The sequence below is a fragment of the Ambystoma mexicanum genome, chromosome 10 (assembly GCF_040938575.1).
Source record: "Ambystoma mexicanum isolate Mex_15411 chromosome 10, UKY_AmexF1_1, whole genome shotgun sequence".
NCBI lineage: Eukaryota > Metazoa > Chordata > Amphibia > Caudata > Ambystomatidae > Ambystoma > Ambystoma mexicanum.
Window position 1 is genome coordinate 969,071,988 of NC_090932.1, and position 19,189 is coordinate 969,091,176.

Consider the following 19,189-nt stretch of genomic DNA (forward strand, 5'->3'; position numbering starts at 1 on the left):
GCAAAGGCATGTATGAGCAGATGTCAGTGAGAGTTAGCTTAGAGTAGGCTCAGATGCACTGGTCAGCAATAGGGTGGGTCGCTTTGGAGGGCAGGCTGCCCTCATTTGACTTTTGGCAAGCAGGTGTCGTGCGTAGGGCACGATGGTCTGAACTGTAGAAGTCATGGAAGATAGACCATGAAGAGCAGCATGGAGTGTGAGGGAATGGGGCTCGAAACCAGACGGTACCAAAGGACCCAGGAAGGAGGTGGATGTCAAGGCTACATCCACAGTATGACTGCATGTTGGTAGGCATTTATATACAGAGGACGCATTAGCATGTGGTATCATTGCATGTCAGGCATGTGAAGATGAAACTTGAATGGCTGGGGGAAAGGAGAGGAATGGTATGTAAGACATCAGATGAATAGACAGGGGAGTATGAGCAACAATGTAGTGACAAAATTACTAATCAAGGGCAACTTCCATGGTGTTGGCCCATATGTGCACTGTTGCCAGTAGGGATAGTGCTGTGGCCAGATGGTGTTGCACTGAACATACTGGATGAGGCACATGGGTGCCACTATCAACTCTGCCACACACCCCCTTGACAGGCACCCAACATGAATGCTTCACATACACACCATGCACATGGATAATACACACATGCATGTGCACTCACCGGATGATGCCTCGTAATCAGGGAGGTCTCCCACACCTTGGAGTTGTCCCTCGGTGACGTAGGATCCAGCTACGGACTCGTGTGGTGTGAGTTCTATTTCCTGTGCTGGGGACCCACCTCCAGTCACCAAGGTTGCGGCATGACTTGAGGCCAGCTTATCCTTTGCCCTGCGCTTAAGGTCATTCCAGCGCTTCTGGCAATCACTAGCTGTGCGCCTCACTACTCCAAGGGCACTTATTCTGTCAGCAATGGTCTGCCAGTGTGCCTGGCGTCTGGCATGTGTGGTCTTGGACCCTGCAACGATGACCATTTCCCTATCATGATCTGACACATACTGAACAAGTGCATTAAGTTCGGCGTCTGTGAAGCTTGGCTTCCTTGATGGGCCGGACTGTGCAGCCGTGTCTGGGGCATCAGCCTGTGCCGGACGTGCACTCTTCCTCTTGCGCTTGGAAGGGGGTGGGGATCCAGAGTGTCCTACGCCGCTGTGGACACTAGGGGCAGGAGCCGTGGTGGACTCTGTACTGGGTGTGTGTGATTGCCCACTCAGCATGGGAGTAGGTGCAGGCATTGGGGGTAGTGGGATGGGGTCAGGCCTGATCTGAGGTGCATGAACTAGGACCGACACAGTCTTGGCAGGGTGTATGAGTGGTGGGGTGGATTGAGCCACACCCTGGCTACGGGGGCCAGCAGATGACCTATCTGGCATAGATGCGCGTGCCCTGATGACACCAATGTGCACCGGTGCACGTGCAGTGGACCTGCTGACCTGGATGTCAGCGATGGAATCACCCTCGGACAGGTCTGGTGCCACAATGGCCTGGTCCGACATGGGCTGATCAGGGTTGGTATCAGCCACATGACTCTCAACTGGGGGGGGGGGGGGGGTCATGGGTGTCCCTGACTGTTCCTCCAGACTGGGGGGAACAGGGGCGCCCTGCAAGTCACAACCACGTCCCCTGTTGGATCCTCCACGGCCACCACGTGTGGCTCGGCCACCTTTGCCACCCTTACGGCTTGCACGCCTCCCAACCATGGCACTGATGGTATTGTGCGTATGGGAGTGGGTGTGCACAATTGTCCTGGGCAATTGGGTGTCAAAGGGGTTGGGTACCAGATGGTATTCGTACCCTAGTGCAGTGGCAAGGCTATATGACACCCCTGGGGAAAGATGACGGGTCACGCAACGCACAGGCACCCCAAAAAAGTTAAGGAACGTGCACAATACCCCTCCTAGACCACGTGTGCTGATGGAAAACCCTGCACTACGCTGTGGCATCCAGTAACACAATGAACGTATGCGTGTCACACGCGGCCTAGATTGACCTCTGAAGGGGTAGGCTACACACGGGGCAAGCACAGATGTTAGATACGTGCGTGACTCACCGTCTGCCAGGTAAAAGAGCGTGAAAAAATAGCACTTTTGGTTGGCAACACCCCCGCCAAAAGAAGAGGTGTACGCTGTCTGAGGAGACAGGACAACTGTAGAAGGGGACACTGTTTGAGGGAACAGGCCCAGGAAAACCAGTACAAGAGGAAAAAGAGAAAAGAGCTGTCAGAGGTAACAGGGAGTACGAACTGGAAACGCCGTGAAGTAAATCGCGTGTGAAACGACAAGAAGTACCGAATTCACCCACTCGCTCTCCACGAAAAGCACGTACAAGGAAATTGTGTTCAACACTACCTTTTATACAGGCCCACACGTACATCGTCACTTACGGCGTGTACGTGCTTGGCCCATTTTCACCAATCACACGCTTTGGCACTCCTGCGTGTAGCTCTCTTTTCACCAATCACACGCTTTGTCACTCCTGCATGTGGATCCTTTTTCACCAATCACGCGCTTCGACACTCCTGCGTGTAGCTCACTTTTCACCAATCACACGCTTTGTCACTCCTGCATGTGGATCCTTTTTCACCAATCACGCGCTTCGACACTCCTGCGTGTCGCTCACTTTTCACCAATCACACGCTTTGTCACTCCTGCATGTGGATCCTTTTTCACCAATCACGCGCTTCGACACTCCTGCGTGTCGCTCACTTTTCACCAATCACACACTTTGACACTGCACGTGCAGGTAACTATTGACGCACATATGCTGGTGACGGTTTTTCGCGCGATGAGTGTGGGGTTTTCAGGTGCAAAATCACTCCCTATCAGGCTGTCCACGCGTTCTAACACGAAAGACCACGCTCCTGGCCAGGAGGCCAAATTTAAGTCCCCAAGAAGCCTGAGCACGCTCCCACCTGCCATCGGCTGCTGCCTGACTGCCTGCTGGCCACGTGCCCCACAGTGCTGGTGGGTGGGGGTGGTGGGAGACATGGGTGGGGGCCTGGTGGAGGGTGCCCCTGGTGGATGGGGGTTGGGGGTGGTGGGAGACATGGATGGGGGCCTGATGGCAGGTGCCCCTGCACTGCTGGGGGGTGGGGGTGGTGGGAGACATGGGTGGGGGCCTGGTGGAGGGTGCCCCTGGTGGATGGGGGTGCAGGGGGACATGATCAGGTGTGCAGGGTAGTCCACTGTTTTGTGGGCTGCCTGCAGGGGCCGGGGAGGGTGTACAGGGTACACCTGTGGGGGCCCACCCAGCCTATTCGCATGTGATAATTCCCACGCACCCCTGTGATACACGTACCCTGGCCAATCGCGTGTTGAACTTCCCGCTACCCCTGTAATACACGCACCCTGCCTGTTCGCGTGTGATGATTCCCGCGTACCCCTGTAATACACGTTCCCTGGCCTATCGCGTGTTCTACTTCACGCGTCCCCCTGTAATACACGTTCCCTGGCCCATCGCGTGTTGAACTTCCCGCTACCCCTGTAATACACGCACCCTGGCTGTTCGCGTGTGATAATTCCCGCGTACCCCTGTGATGCACGTTCCCTGGCCTATCGCGTGTTCTACTTCACGCGTCCCCCTGTAATACACGTTCCTTGGCCCATCGCGTGTTGAACTTCCCGCTACCCCTGTAATACACGCACCCTGGCTGTTCGCGTGTGATGATTCCCGCGTACCCCTGTAATACACGTTCCCTGGCCTATCGCGTGTTCTACTTCACGCGTCCCCCTGTAATTCACGTTCCCTGGCCAATCGCGTGTTGAACTTCCCGCTACCCCTGTAATACCCGCACCCTGGCTGTTCGCGTGTGATGATTCCCGCGTACCCCTGTGATTCACGTTCCCTGCCTAGTCGCGTGTAGTACTTCCCGCGTACTCCTGATTTGGAGATTGCCCGCTTTGCTTTCCTTGTTTGCCTGCCCTGTGAAGTGGTCCGGGGTTAGCGCAGCCCTTAGCGATGATTTAGCGCTTTTGATGGCTTTTCCGTGCGCGAGGGCGTTCTTGGGGGCGTTACTGGCGCTGCTGCAGGCTCGCTGCGATTCTCTGCGCCACGGCTGTTTTGGGAGCTTGAAATCCATGAATACGCTGTGCGCGGAAATCTGTTTTAGCGCACGTGCCTGGCGCAGACTATCGCAGGCGCACGCTGTGCGCCAGCCGCGTGCGCTACTTGTGCGCTGGATTCTATGAATTACCCTGTGAACCTCTTCTATAAGGGAATTTAAGAACAGGAGCAGAGAAACACAACAGCAATCCCAAACCCATCCTTAAGCTCCTTGTGAAGGGAAGAAAAGGGAAATAATGGCAAATCTCTTAGAACTTGGTGTCTCCGGATTCAAGGTTGGAGTGCAGATCACAACATCATCAAGGAACTAAATGAACAAACTGGAGCAGGAATGCACTGGGAAGTGCTGACAAAAAAAAGAGGAAATCAATAAAGGAAATCCATGAAGAAGTAACTATTAATTAGCAAATACATATTGGCATCCAAGGATTCAGGCAAAAGAGAAAAGGATCTAGTAATGAGAAAGGAGGTATATAGAACGAAGAACAAAGGACCGACAGCAAATGGGAACACTCCATCAGTAAACAGCGCTGGACTGAAGTAAACGGAGGCTTTTCAAGCTAATGATCACATTTTGTGTTTATTTCTACTTATTGAAGTGTATGATGTAATTTCTGCCAGAAATGGCATGCATAGGAATTAAATATAGGAGACACGGGCAGTCCAGGGGTAGTTGCCTTTACAGTTTATTGCAGTTAAGTGGGAATGGTAGACGATGAGGAGGACAGATGATGGGATGCAGAGACCTGGGAGGCGGACAGGGGCATACGGGTAGCTAGATTACAGCACTGAGGCTTACTACCATAGTGTATACAGATAAACAAAATTCACACACTAAGCATATGATGACACTGAGCAGTGTAAGGGGATAATATGGATGGGGGTCTGGAGTCAGATGGGGATAGGGAGGGTGAGGGAGGGCACCCTCGCAGGTGGGGCATGAGTCTGGTTCATAGGCATGAGCATTGCAGTGGAGCGGGTAAAGCAAAGAATATTAGCAGAACTGGGAGGAGTCACAGGGCACAGAGCCAGAGTGGGAGGAGGGATGTCGGGAGTGTGTTATTTCCAGATCAAATATGTTCCTGGAGCTATTTCCAGGGGCGCACCTTTAGCGGGGTCAAGAGTGTCTGTCTGTCCCCCCCCCCAACATTTGTGGCTGGCAGTTGTGTCCCCCTCATTTGCCTGCACCCCCTTTCCTTTAGGTCTCATGTTCCCCAACATTTTCAGCGAAGTTACTCCACTGGCTATTTCAAAGATGAGGAAACATTGAATCCATCAGAATGCTGAGTAATGTGCACTGCATCCCTGCAAACTGTAAAAATGTGTCATAAACAGAAACAAAGGAAGACCTTATTTTGTTTTATATGAAGCAATGTTTTCATACACATGTGTTTACTGGATGACAGCATTTATTTTATGAACACAACTTTTGATAATTTCGCTCAAACTCATACCTTGTAAATGTAGTACAACCTAAGTGTTGTGTTTGCATAGTATATTTATTGATTGATTCTTTCTGATAAAAACATTATCTTGCCCTTTGTATGATAGATCCAGGGTAACGTCACCCCTCATGCTATTGTAATCCTGCCTAAAACTGATGGCATGGAAATGCTGGTCTGCTACGAGGACGAAGGCGTGTATGTGAACACGTATGGCCGGATTACTAAAGATGTGGTGCTGCAGTGGGGAGAAATGCCCACCTCAGTTGGTATGTAATTATTTGATAAATTAAACTGAAATAAATTCTGATGCCTATTGGTTTATAAGATTCTATAGCATGCAATAATGCTACTTTGTAAAAGTCTAAAGTCCTTCCTTGTGATTTCTTTTCAGAGATACTTTGCAAAAGCTACACTTAAGCGATCCTTGCATTTGTGCAAAAGGGACTTTTGAACAGTAATCTAGTAATGATTTTGTAGTTGATGGTGTGGCTTACTCTACACCAAGTCTGCATGTAAATGTAATGCACCTTGTGAATTGATTGGGAATTGATAATTTGCCCTTTGTCATGCCACATTTTATGAGCTCGTTTCATTTTTATTCACAGCCTACATCCATTCCAATCAAATAATGGGCTGGGGCGAAAAAGCAATTGAAATCCGTTCAGTGGAAACAGGTCATTTGGATGGCGTGTTTATGCACAAGCGAGCACAACGATTAAAGTTTCTATGTGAACGGAATGATAAGGTGAGCACACCATACATTTTTTATAATATTTGATTTGTTCAACATACCTACATCCTAAAAACACACACACACACGCATAAAACCAAAATGAATCCACATGTTATTGGATTAGCATTGACTTCTTTCTGATCCTGGGCCTGAGTCTCCTCTCACCAGCCATTTTTGTTTTTGCATTCATAGATTGCACCATCATTTCAGTGAAATTCACTTTTATCATCCCTCTTGTCCTATTTTTATTGCCTTCCGTACATAGCATGTTTCTTCTTTTGTACTATATTTGTTTCCCAGTTGATTATCAAAATGTAAGAGCCAAGGTGCCCAAGTCTTCACCCTTAATTTGTTTACCCCACTCTTTAGAATTCTGCACATCTATTCAACCCTTTTACCTATATTACCTTTGACGTTAGAAGCAGGTCGCTCAGTCTCTCAGCCATGTCTACTCTTTTCACCTGTTAGAAGAATTACTTACATTGCTTAGTTCGGGAACCTCCAGCTCTGAAGTTAATAGTGAAACTTCAGAGATTTAATATATATCCCAGCACCCCACAGAGCATGTCTGCAGCATCCTCCCAGAACATTTGGAACATCGTTGAAAGAGTTGTGTCCAAAAAAGGTAGAGGTGTATCATGACCCCATCCCCCTTATCAAAATTAATCCCTCGAAAGATGAGCTTAATTATCGTATTGATTTGGCTACGCTTAAGCTGGGTGATCACCTTACTTGGGCTTAAAATGGCATTGCTCTTTCTCTTTTGTGCCCACTTCCTTTCCCTACACTTTTTCAGTATTGGGTGCAAACACTATGCAAGCAATGTATGATCTAGAACTAGGCTTGGCATCCTTGCTTTGTTAAGAATATGAAATTATAATGGATATTAATTAGGTTTTGCATTTTCCTATGCTATAAACAGTACTATCTATGTGCCTGACATTGCTGCAGATAATATTTCAAGCGTTCCTTCGAACCTCACTTGTCTGCAAGATCTTTCTGAAATACATAATTTGATCTAGGTGAGCTATACCAACAGATTAAGCTGTCCCACAAACTGTCTGGTCCTACATCAGGTTGTCGACTTGATACACTGGCCCTCCAAATATCCATAGTCATACAAATGTTTCCTCATATCCTTTGTTCTATTCCCTACCCCTCGATCACCAGCACAGTGGCTGACAGCAACTTGCTTCGGACAGCTTTGACGTTAATCATATAACCAAAGGATTGTTGTCCCTGCATTTCCATTACCTGTCTAAATTAATCTTCTTCTAGCATAAAGAACCATAGATCTATTAAAAGTTGGTCAACTGAGGAATATGCAAATAGGTTTAGCATTTGCAGCAACCACTTTATACCGATCTGTGCAGTGTTGCATAAGGTAATCTGAAGAATGCATCATTCCAAAGTGTGAAGGTAGTTTAATTTAAAATGTAAAGCCAATGTTTCAAGTAGAGCCATACACAGACCTGCTTAAAGCTCCTATACCTTTCAATGACTCATACATTCCTGTATCAATCAAGTTGCTTTCAGCAACTGTGACACTGAGAAATGAGTAGTGAAAAGAACAAAGGATCAGAGTAAACATTTGTATGATTAAGAACGACACAGGATATGATGGGATCCAAACCCCATGCTCGGGCTTCACCAAGAGTTATGGGCCCATAAACCTTATTAAATGTCCTCACTGCATTTATGGCCTAGAACTTGGTCTTCAGGGCCCATGAGGCCTGGTGCGTCATTCGGCAGTGTCTATGAGATGCAATTATATTCCTCCGAAAGCTAAGGGAGTGTGGTCATGGGCCAATATCCTAGCTATATGAACCAATATAATTTAGATACTGACAGAGGGCCATCTCCAGAAGCCTACAGTGCAGGCACAGCTCAGTGCTCCCTTCCTCGCTGGAGCCCAGCCACTGACACTGTCCCCATTTATACAAAGACTGCTGCTGAGAGTGCGCTTAGGCCATATATGCTGCTTGGAATCCCATCTATCTTCAACTGGGCCTCTCCTGACAGTCACAGCCTGAGACTTCTCTTTGCCTTACCCCGGACCATGAGCTGCTACTTACTGCCTGGGTTGCTACTGACATATGGGACTCAGGATATTGTCTACCCGCCCCACACCACTGTAATACTTGCCATGAGAAATATGACAGATGGAGGCCTTCCTCTTCTTCGACTTGATGTCCAGGCTCGATGTGCCCTAGCCAATTTCCAGCAAACACCTATCCCTGCTCCCCAACATGGACCAGACCATATTTCCCCCTTTTTCCTCTTTTTTATATCCAATATTCAGGATATGGAAGCTTTACAGATCTTGCCCTCCAGATGCACTAGAGTTATGGGCACCCAAACCTTGGTAAAGTCTCCCCTGCTGTGCTCATACCTTTAACTCGGTCTTCAGTGCGCATACCTCCCGGTCCAGTCCTCGGGATAGTTCTGTAAAGTTAGGTCTAAATTCTGGTGTTGGCTTAGTGTTTTCATTCGACAATCTGCAGGCTATACTATGACATTAACCATCCGTTCAAGGGCTGGAACGGGTGGTAATGACCTGGTGCCTGAGTTAAAGGCCCAAGCAAAGTGAGGGCATTTAACAAGGACCCCGGGACGCTACCACCTGTTCCAGCCCTCTGTGCGGGTGGTTAACGCCATTAGCACCCATCCCATGCTGGGACGGAGCTAATTTAAAGTATTTTCATTCTGTGAATGGGTTGCCTCGTGAAAAAACTGTTCAAAGATGGCCGCCATGGAAAGAGAAGGTAGGGCTCGATATAGAGCCCCTCTTTCCTTTCCATGGCAGCCTCAGGCATGAAGTAGACGAAGAGGAAGCAGCAGCGGCAAGTTCTGCCGCCCCCAAAAGGTAAATGGGGAGTGGGAATTAGTTAAATAGGAGTCTGGGGGTAGGGGAGAAGATGGCAGGTGGGGTAAGCAGCCATCAGAAATCCAACTTTCTGCTCCACCTCCTCTGAGGCATACTCCCTTTCCTCACCTTTCCCTAGAAGCACAATGTCTCCAGAGCCCTAGTTCTCTAGGCTGGACTTCTATAACAGCCTCTTCCTCAATCTGATGCTTTCTTCGCTTCACCCTCTTCAACTAATCCAGAATAGGGGCGTAAGATTTATCCTTGGCCTGAAGCCCAGGGACTACATCTTTCCAGTCCTAAAATGTCTCCACTTGCTCCCGCTGGCTGCAAGGATAAAATTCAAGACCCTCTGTCACGACCCTCACCCAAAACCCCCTCTGGCAAACCAATTAGCCAGGTGGAGTCAGGACTCTGGCCTCTAGAGCCTGGCATCCTCTTCAAAAGCCCTCATGGGGCCAGTCCTGGCGCCTATGGCGCCAGGCTCATACACCATGAAAAACAATGTGCTTGGGAACTGCTTTATTGTATTGTCAGCCAACATGGAGGCATCCACATAGCTTGGTTCCCAGGAACCAAGCTATGCGGTCTAGTGTTTTGGGTGTGGTAGCCTAGGGACTACTTTACTTGGACTATTTTGTTGGGGCTATTTAAACCGCACCCGAGCAAGACAACACGCTTCGCGTTACTTTGCAGATTGCAACATGACGCTAACCGTGTACAGCTATTCCCTCGAACATCGGAGAAGCAGAACCTGCAATGAGACAAAAGGAACATCATTAGCAGCAGCATCTTATCTGCAGTCTTCATCTTTAAACACTCACAGCTACTGAGAACAGCTTCCTTGAATCTGCACGCCTCCCGGACAGAACGACCTGAAAGAGGAAGATAGAGGCAACATTAAAGAAAGCAGTAGAGACATTTACAAATTACGAACTGCTCAAAAGGCTTTCCTGGCTGGTCGCTTCTTGGCAGGCACCATTCCGGACATTCCACTCGCGCTGAAGAACACCGCGACCACCAAGGAAGGAAAACACAGGTTAGCAAAGGCAAGACTTTGCAGCGCTGCACATAGCGCTTACTTACTGCATCATGGCGCTCTTAATGCTCCATCATTTAACAGCAGGGCTCAACCAAGCCAGTTCATCGCACTGAAGCTCCACATACCTAAGGGAGAAAAAAGAGACATTTTAAACAAAGAAAGGGATGCAGGATAGCAACAAAACTAAAGAACAGCAATAAGACCTACCTGAACAATAGGCATGTAAAGTCGCCATTGGCTTTACTAGTCCCAAATTATTAACAGAAACCAGTACAAACCATCATATTGTGCACGTACTGGTCGGGGCAATTCGATTGGCCCGGGGTCTGTTAGTCGAGGGGGCATGTCTCCGTCCCCCCTGATCGAGTTATTAGAGTGACATCTACGTTAAGCGCTCACCGCTGTCTGAAAATAAGTGGGGCTTTACTTAAGACTTGTCTAATATTCTTTTAAGGGAATGTATATCTTTTAGTGCCGTGTGTTTGAATTGCTTATTATTAGTGCCTGTGTGTTTTTCTAGATGTGGTTTTAAATAAATAATTATATCTCTTTTACACCAAGCCCTGGTCAGTGTTTACTTGTTCTACTGTGTTCTCTTGACCTATTGTGCATACTCTGTATACTGCCTAACTCTTCTTGAGGGAAGTCTGACTGCTCAGCCACAGCTACCAAGTGAATCTCTGTGGTACAGACTGCTACCAAGTGGGTTTACTGCCAAACACCTGTAGTCCTAAATCTTTTGCAGTGGTCCCAGAGGGAACTGCACAGGTTTTTGCCTAGCACTCGCCCATGAAAGACAACATGCCCCTGCAAAGAAGGCAGGACGGAGAGCATGCCTAATTCTGCCACAAGGTGAGGAGAGGGCGCCAGAGGGACTGAAATCATACGGGGGTGGAGGGAGGATACTTACCCCAGTTGGTCAGTCTTGACACAGTCATCGTATATTTTCAGGCAGAACCTTCCCCGCAGACCACATCAGGGCAAAGCTGAGAAGCATACCAGCGAGTAACCCGGCTGGGTGGCGTCCCTGTGGATACCAGGTGAGCATAACAGAACGCGAAGCCTACCAAAACAAATCCACATGGGCGCCATGGAGACATCAAAAATGGACCAATTGGCCCAATTAATATGAGAGCTTCGTGCTGAGGTTCATTTTGCCCGACAAGAGACTAATGCCCTCCGGAGAGACCTAATAGTGACCAAAGAATGCACTGAAGAGAATAGCAGGCAATACTTGCAATCACAGGCAGGACAGACACCTCTACCTGGAAGCAATCCAACGATGCAAACCCCCGGCATACCACCCACTCCGGTACAGATCACGTTACCTGGAACAGTGCCCCTGGCACCACCAGAAAGGTTCTAAGGCGACCCGTGGAAGTATGCGGCATTCATCAATCAGTGCCGCCTTCATTTCCTTTGTAGGCCTGGAGCATTTCCAAATGACCAAGCTCGGGTAGCTTTTGTCATATCATACCTGAGTGGTAGTGCAGCAGATTGGTCGGTGCTGTTGGTAACCCATGACGATCCTCTATTACATGACTTTGGGGGGTTCCAGAGAGAAATGGAAAAACTTTTTGCTCGCCATACCCGGGAACAAGCAGTAGACAATGAACTCTTGTCCCTCCGACAGGGGAATCAAGACTTGTTAACGTACATTGCTACCTTCAACAGACTGGTTGCCGAAGCTAGGTGACCAGAAAACAAAAGAACCACGTTATTCCATCGAGGCTTACGATGCGAATTAAAGGACGTCTTAGACCAGGTGGTTGATCCACCCAGAGACTGTGCAGAATTCATAAATCTGGTTGTGCAGCTAGACCACTGGTTGCAGGACCGAAAGGCAGACCAGTCTAAGACGGACCGTGTATGTTCGACCAAGGGAAAATACACCCTGTGTACCTGAAAATGCTGTAGAACCCCATGCAGATTGGAGGGATACGGCCTCCACTAACAAAGCAAGGGCGGGACAAAAGAAGACAACAACAGCTTTGTTTGTATTGTGGGAAACCAGGACATTTCCTGAAGGACTGTCCAGTAAACCCCCCAAGAAGAACGGTCGGGGCCACAGAAAGGATGAAGCTAAGGAATCGGAAAACTAACAAGCTCGACAAACATAGAGGTCAGTTTGTCGAGTGAGAAGAAAGAGTTGCTGATCTCGCACTTTGCAATACCAGTGATCTTAATTAACCAGCAACAGTGGTGAAGAATGCATGCCGTTGAAGCATACATCGATAGCGGAGCAGTTCGAAATTATATTGATCAAGAACTGGCAGGAGAGATGGGGCTTCCTTTGTGTTCTAAGCCAACTATGGACAAGGTAACCACTGTGGATGGGACAGAAATCGCTTCCGGACCAGTAACCCAGTTCACAGCCAAGGTAACCTTGCTGTGCCAGGACAGACATTGGGAGTCTATTTCATTCGATCTCATCAAGACACCTCAGTTCAGCCTAATACTAGGGATGCCATGGTTGGTTGCTCACAACTCTTTGATAGACTGGCGGGCATGAAAATTAACCTTCCCCAGTGACTGCTCCCTGCCTGCTATTACCAAGAGGAGAAACCCGACGTCTGTATCCCCATGACTCCCAGAGCGACAGTATCAACCCTGGGAGCAACTAATACCTTGCCAAGTGAATACCATGATTTCCAGGATCTTTTCTAAAAGGAGCAAGCCAATACATTGCCACCGCACAGGCCTTATGACTGTCAGATCGACCTTGTTCCTGGTGCACAAATCCCTTGCGGCAGGATCTACGCTCTCACAGAACCAGAAAACCTTCATTTGAAATCCTATTTAGACCAGTACCTTGCAAACGGATTTATCCTTCCTTCGAAGTCCCCCGCAGCCAGTCCTTTGTTCTTCTTACCGAAAAAGGAAGGAGACTTTAGAACCTGTATTGACTACCGCGCATTGAACCAGATCACTGTGAAGAACCGCTACCCCTTGCCACTTATCCCTGAGATGCCCAAGTTAAAGATGCCCAGATTTATACCAAATTGGACCTTCGAGGAGCGTACCATCTGGTCCGAATCAGAAAAGGAGATGAATGGAAAACTGTCTTCCGTACTAAGTACGGCTTGTTTGAACATCAAGTCATGCCCTTCGGGTTATGCAATGCTCCTGCGGCATTCCAATATTTCGTGAATGCCGTCTTAAGGGAGTTAATTGATGTGTGTGACTTAGTGTACATAGATGACATCTTAGTATACTCCGCCTCAGAACAAGATCATGTCCGGCACGTTCGTTCAGTCCTCACCAAGCTCTGTCAACATTGCTTGTTTGCAAAGCTTGAAAAACGCTTTTTTCACGTCACCGAAGTAGAATTTCTTGGTTTTATCCTTACTCCAGGAGGCATCAGAATGGACGTGCACAAGGTAGATGCCATTCTGAAATGGCCTTCACCGACGTTTCTGAAAGCGGTACAAAGCATGCTGGGCTTTGCGAACTTCTACCGCCGGTTCATCCCAGAGTTCTCTCAGGTTGTGCACCCAATCACAGTACTATTATGAAAAAACAATTAAAAGTTTTCTTGGACCGAAGAAGCAGAAGAAGCCTTTCAGGAACTTAAACGGAGGTTTACCTCCGCTCCAATCCTGCGATATCCTCGTCCAGACCTCCCTTATGTCGTTGAAACTGATGCGTCCAGTCTCGCAATGGGGGCTGTCCTTTCACAGAGAGACCCGGAAACTGGACAGCTACATTCTGTGGCCTTCTGGTCGAAAATGTTCTCACCTCCAGAGATTAATTATGCCATCATGGACAAGGAACTCCTGGCTTTAAAGCCTGGAGGCACTACCTTCTGGGGGCCAGACACACCATTACAGTCATCACAGGCCACCGAAACCTGCAATATCTCAAAACAGCCAAGGCCCACTCCTCGCGCCAATTACGGTGGGCCCTTTTCTTCACCGAATATGATTATGTAATCAAATTTCGACCAGGAGTCAGAAACGGAAAGGCGCGTGCCTTATCTCGCATGGGAATAGATGAAATGGTATATACAACTCCAGACCCAGTACCTATTATACCTGAAGACAAACTCTTGGGTATGACAACAGCCTTAACACAAGCGGAACTACGAAAAGAAATCCAACGGACAATGAATCCTGATGCCTACCTCGCATGGCAAACTCAAGGCGAACAATATACCATCAAGGACCATCTACCCTATATGTACCCAAGAAGGAATTACAACAGCAAATTATTTCAGACTATCACGATTCACTGATCGAAGGGCATCCTGGGATCTCCAAAACCCTAGATAAGGTGAAAGAGAACTTTTGGTGGCCTACCTGGCATAAGGACATCATTCAGTATATTCAGTCCTGCGGTGTCTGCGCACAAAATAAATCACAGAAACAAAAACCACCTGGTTACCTACAACCATTGGATATTCCTCCAGTTCCATGACACACTCTTTCCCTTGACTTCATCGCTGATCTACCTCCAAGCCAAGGGTTCAACACCATCCTTGTATTTGTGGACTTATTCTCGAAGATGGCCCATTTTATTCCTCTCAAAGGCCTCCCAGACACAGCCACTTTAGCAAAAGTGTTCCTGGAAGGTGTGGTTAAGCTACATGGCTTCCCTTCGGTTCTGGTCTCTGATTGAGGCAGCCAGTTTGTTTGAAACTTCTGGAAAAAATGTTGTGCAATGGCGCAGATTGACGTTCGGCTATCTACCAGTCACCATCCCCAAACAGACGGCCAAACCGAGAGAACCAATCAGACACTCGAGCAATATTTACAGTGCATGCTGCACCACGAACAAAGGAATTGGAAAGACCTACTATGGATAGCCAAATATGCATATAACAATTCTTTGCATTCAAGCACGGGACAAACGCCCTTCTATACCCTTTATAGCAGACATCCATGTACCTCTGAACTAGACCTTCCATCCAGCTTGGAAATGCCAGCGGTAAAGACTCTACACACAACCATTACTCAGGCTTTCAAAAGGGCAAAGGAACACCTTATTCATGCCAAAGAAAAACAAGAGATTTGCCGACCAACACTGGAAAAAGGCCCCTGATTATCAAGTAGGAGACAAAGTTTGGTTAGGGGCTAAATTCGTACCCATCAAGGGAACCCGGACCTTTCATCCCCGATTCTTAGGACCCTATACCATTAAGGCAATTATCAACCCAGCAGCCGTAAAACTGGATTTTCCACCTAATCTACACATCCACCCGATATTCCATGTGTCCCTCCTGAAATCAATGCAACCTGGCACACGGATTGGGACACCACCTAAGCCCATACTTGTTGACGGAGAACCAGAATTCGAAGTCAAAGATATCTTGGACTCTAAATACTCTCGGACCAAGCTATATTATCTTGTCGATTGGAAAGGATTTGGACCTCAAGATAGATCCTGGGAGCCCAGTGAGAATATCCACGCACCATGTCTATTCAGGAAATTCCATCGGAACTTCCCAACCAAACCTGGGCCAGACAGAAGGAACACCATGGGAGGGGCCTTAGGGGGGGGGAGTCCTGTCATGACCCTTGCCCAAAACCCCCTCTGGCAAACCCATTGGCCAGGTGGAGTCAGGACTCGGGCCTCTAGAGCCTGGCATCCTCTTCAAAAGCCCTCATGGGGCCAGTCTTGGCGCCTATGGTGCGAGGCTCATACACCTTGAAAAACAATGTGCTTGGGAACTACTTTATTGTATTGTCAGCCAGCATGGAGGCATCCATAAAGCTTGGTGCCTAAGAACCAAGCTATGCGGTCTAGTGTTATGGGTGTGGTAGCCTAGGGACTACTTTACCTGGACTATTTTGTTGGGGCTATTTAAACCACACCCGAGCAAGACAACACGCTTCACGTTACTTTGCAGCTTGCAATGTGACGCCCACCGTGTCCAGCTATTCCCTCGAACCTCGTAGAGGCAGAACCTGCAAGGAGACAAAAGGAACATCATTAGCAGCAGCATCTTACCTGCAGTCTTCATCTTTAAACACTCGCAGCTACTGAGAACAGCTTCCTCGAATCTGCACGCCTCCCGGACAGAACGACCTGAAAGAGGAAGATAGAGGCAACATTAAAGAAAGGAGTAGAGACATTTACAAATTACGAACTGCTCAAAAGGCTTACCTGGCTGGTCGCCTCTCAGCTGGCACCACTCCGGACATTCCACTCGCCCCACTGAAGAACACTGCGACCTACAAGGAAGGAAAACACAGTTTAGTAAAGGCAAGACTTGGCAGCGCTGCGCATAGCACTTACTTACCGCATCATAGCGCTCTTAATGCGCCATCATTTACCAGCAGGGCTCAACCAAGCCAGTTTGCTGCGCTGAAGCTCTGCATACCTAAGGGAGAAAAAAGAGTCATTTTAAACAAAGAAAGGCATGCAGGATAGCAACAAAACTAAAGAACAGCAATAAGACCTACCTGAACAATATCAAACGGGCCGGCATCAGTGAAGTAACTGGACTGCACTCGCCCATGAAAGACAACGCGCCCCTGCAAAGAAGGCAGGATGGAGAGCATGCCTAATTCTACCACAAGGTGAGGAGAGGGCGCCAGAGGGACTGAAATCATACGGTGGTGGAGGGAGGATACTTACCCCAGTCGGTCCGTCTTGAACACAGTCCTCCTGTATTTTCAGGCAAAACCTTCCCCGCAGACCACATCAGGGCACAGCTGAGAAGCATACCAGCAAGTAACACCGGCTGGGTGGCGTCCCTGTGGATACCAGGTGAGCATAACACCCTCTGCATCATCCACAAAGACTTCTGGGGCCTGGGAACCCACTACATCCAACATTCTCTCCCTAAAAACCTACCTGCTAGAGTCCTTCATTCCTCTAGCTCCAACTCTCTGCTGATCAGATGTTTATCCAAGCAGAGAGTGGGGGGTAGATCTTTCTTCTGCAGGAGCCTCTCTCTGGAACAGCCTTCTTCCCCTCTCAGACTTGAGCCGGATGGCCTTAAGTTTGGGAAACTTCTCAAGACTATCCTTTTCTCCTCCACCTTCCCTCTCCCCCTACCTTGCTAAATTTCCCCCTGCCACTGCGACTGGCACCCAGTCCCTTATGTACCCTTGGGGGCCAGGCCTTCCTCTTCCAGTCTACCTAAGTACCCCTTACTAGCACTTGCCTTCGAGCACGTTTCCCCAACTAGCCTGAATCTGGCCCACCCTGTCTCAGCACTATCTGACCCTTATGCCTGTCTCCCCCTGACACTTTCCTACCTGGACCACCCTCAGCACCTGCCTACCCCCTGGGGTGCCTGCCTTCCTACACTCCCCCTAACCCCCCACCTCCCCTCATCCCAGCCTTTCCTCCCTGATCTGCCTCCTCCCAACTGCACTTGTCACTACACTTGCACGATCTGAATGTCACAAGTCCTAGTAGGACTGTTTTACTGTCGTTTTTTCTCCTCTGCCCCCACCCCCATTGTATTGTGCCACCTGGAAACAATTGTGTCTAGGCGCCATATGTCCAATAAATGTCCAATAAACAAATTTGGTGGCTTGCAATGCGGGATAATATCTGGAGATTCAGCCCGCGTTCCGAGCCTCCTGATTAGCTAGCTCCCCCGCCAAGGGTGCTAATAACCAGCATAGTTTGCTGATTGGCCCAGACATTGTTCATAATGCTACATGCAAAGCCACCTGCAGTGCAAAGTGTACCCACAACCAGTTCATCGTTGTCTAACCTGGCAGATGTATGTACTGCATTTCTCTATACTTTAGACTTTCAAAAGCGACTTGGGTTATAATAGCTTTATAGACACCACCCTCGGACTGTACTGGATGTTATGAGCACTTAATGCATGTTAAAACACTTGCTGCGCTCAGGCCGTTAACTCTGTCTTGAGGGCCCATAACGCCCAGTAATGCCCCCGGATAAGGTCTATAAAGCTTAAAGAAAGCTGCACTGAATATTGTCCTGCATGCTTTCTGTGAGGTGTGTAGATGTCCCTGAAAGGGATAACAGAACTTGAGTGCCTGAAAAACAGAATGGCTCTTATTCACAGAGCGTTTTCCAATGGGGGTTTGCCATTATAAAATGCTTCTGTGAATCAGGCCCAATGTGTGTTGGAAATTCTGCTACATCTCCATTTGAATCCTCTCTGACTCTGCATGTCTCTTGAGCCGTGTGAATTATATATGAAATATATATGGTTCAACCCTTCTTTTGGTAAGAACGTGCATGCCACTTAGCACCGGGTCGGCATATGTTTGGTCAGACGTTCCTGGAAGGCCAAATTCCGGCAGCACACACTTCAACAAATAACAGTCTCCTGACCAGTAGTCCATCACCGCACTTCTACGTACGAAGAGTGGCCATAGCCGGTCCCTCGGGAGTGGAGAGAGTTGATGTGCCCTTCCTAGCTCTTTCTGTCATGACTTTACGCACAGAGTCACCAATCAGTTTTTCAGCAATTGTTTAGCGGAGTCCAACTAGATTGACTTACGTTGTGAGCCCCCACGAACACCGCGAAAGTTTGTACATGTATACCATACTGTTGTACTCACATAACAGTTGATGATTTTAAGTTGGATTTTCGTAAGCTTGATAAATTCTCCCGAAGAATGTTCTCTGAGTAAACCTCCCCAGAACAGAAACATGTCGAGACAATGGGCCTGATCACGACTTGGGTGTTCCTGCCGGCGGTGTTACCGCCGGCGGTAATAGCCCTACCGCCGAACTCCCCGGCGCTAATAGCGCTGGATCACGAGTTCAGTGGTAAAGTAATTCCCCATTCCCCATTGAGCCCATTCGGGAATGCCCCATTCCCCATTGGGCTCAAAGCGGAATTTTCACGCTCTTACCTCGGCGGATTTCCCGCCGGCGGTAATAGTGCGAATTTTCAGCAGATTTCCCCCAGCTCAGAGCTGGGGCGAAATCCGCCAAAGCCCTGATTCGGCGGACCCTTAAATCCGGCAGGTATTAGCGCTACCGCCGGATTTAAAGGTTACCGCCGAAGTCGTGATCAGGCCCAATGTCCTGGATGTGTACTGGATTAGAATAATCTGTTATCAAATACTAATCTGAAACAGAAGTACATTGTCATTTGTTTGTTG

The 19,189-nt window shown here is 48.4% G+C and overlaps 1 protein-coding gene across 12 annotated transcripts in view; it reads left to right on the forward strand.

The window, feature by feature from the left end:
- The window catches only part of TNIK (TRAF2 and NCK interacting kinase), a 1,364,982-nt gene that overhangs the window by 1,312,453 nt on the left and 33,340 nt on the right, over positions 1–19,189 (forward strand). For all 12 annotated transcript variants that reach the window (XM_069618746.1, XM_069618750.1, XM_069618745.1 and 9 more), the window contains 2 exons: positions 5,611–5,770; positions 6,110–6,249. In XM_069618746.1, the coding sequence (XP_069474847.1) occupies positions 5,611–5,770; positions 6,110–6,249 (300 nt within the window). The remainder of the gene's footprint in view (positions 1–5,610; positions 5,771–6,109; positions 6,250–19,189) is intronic.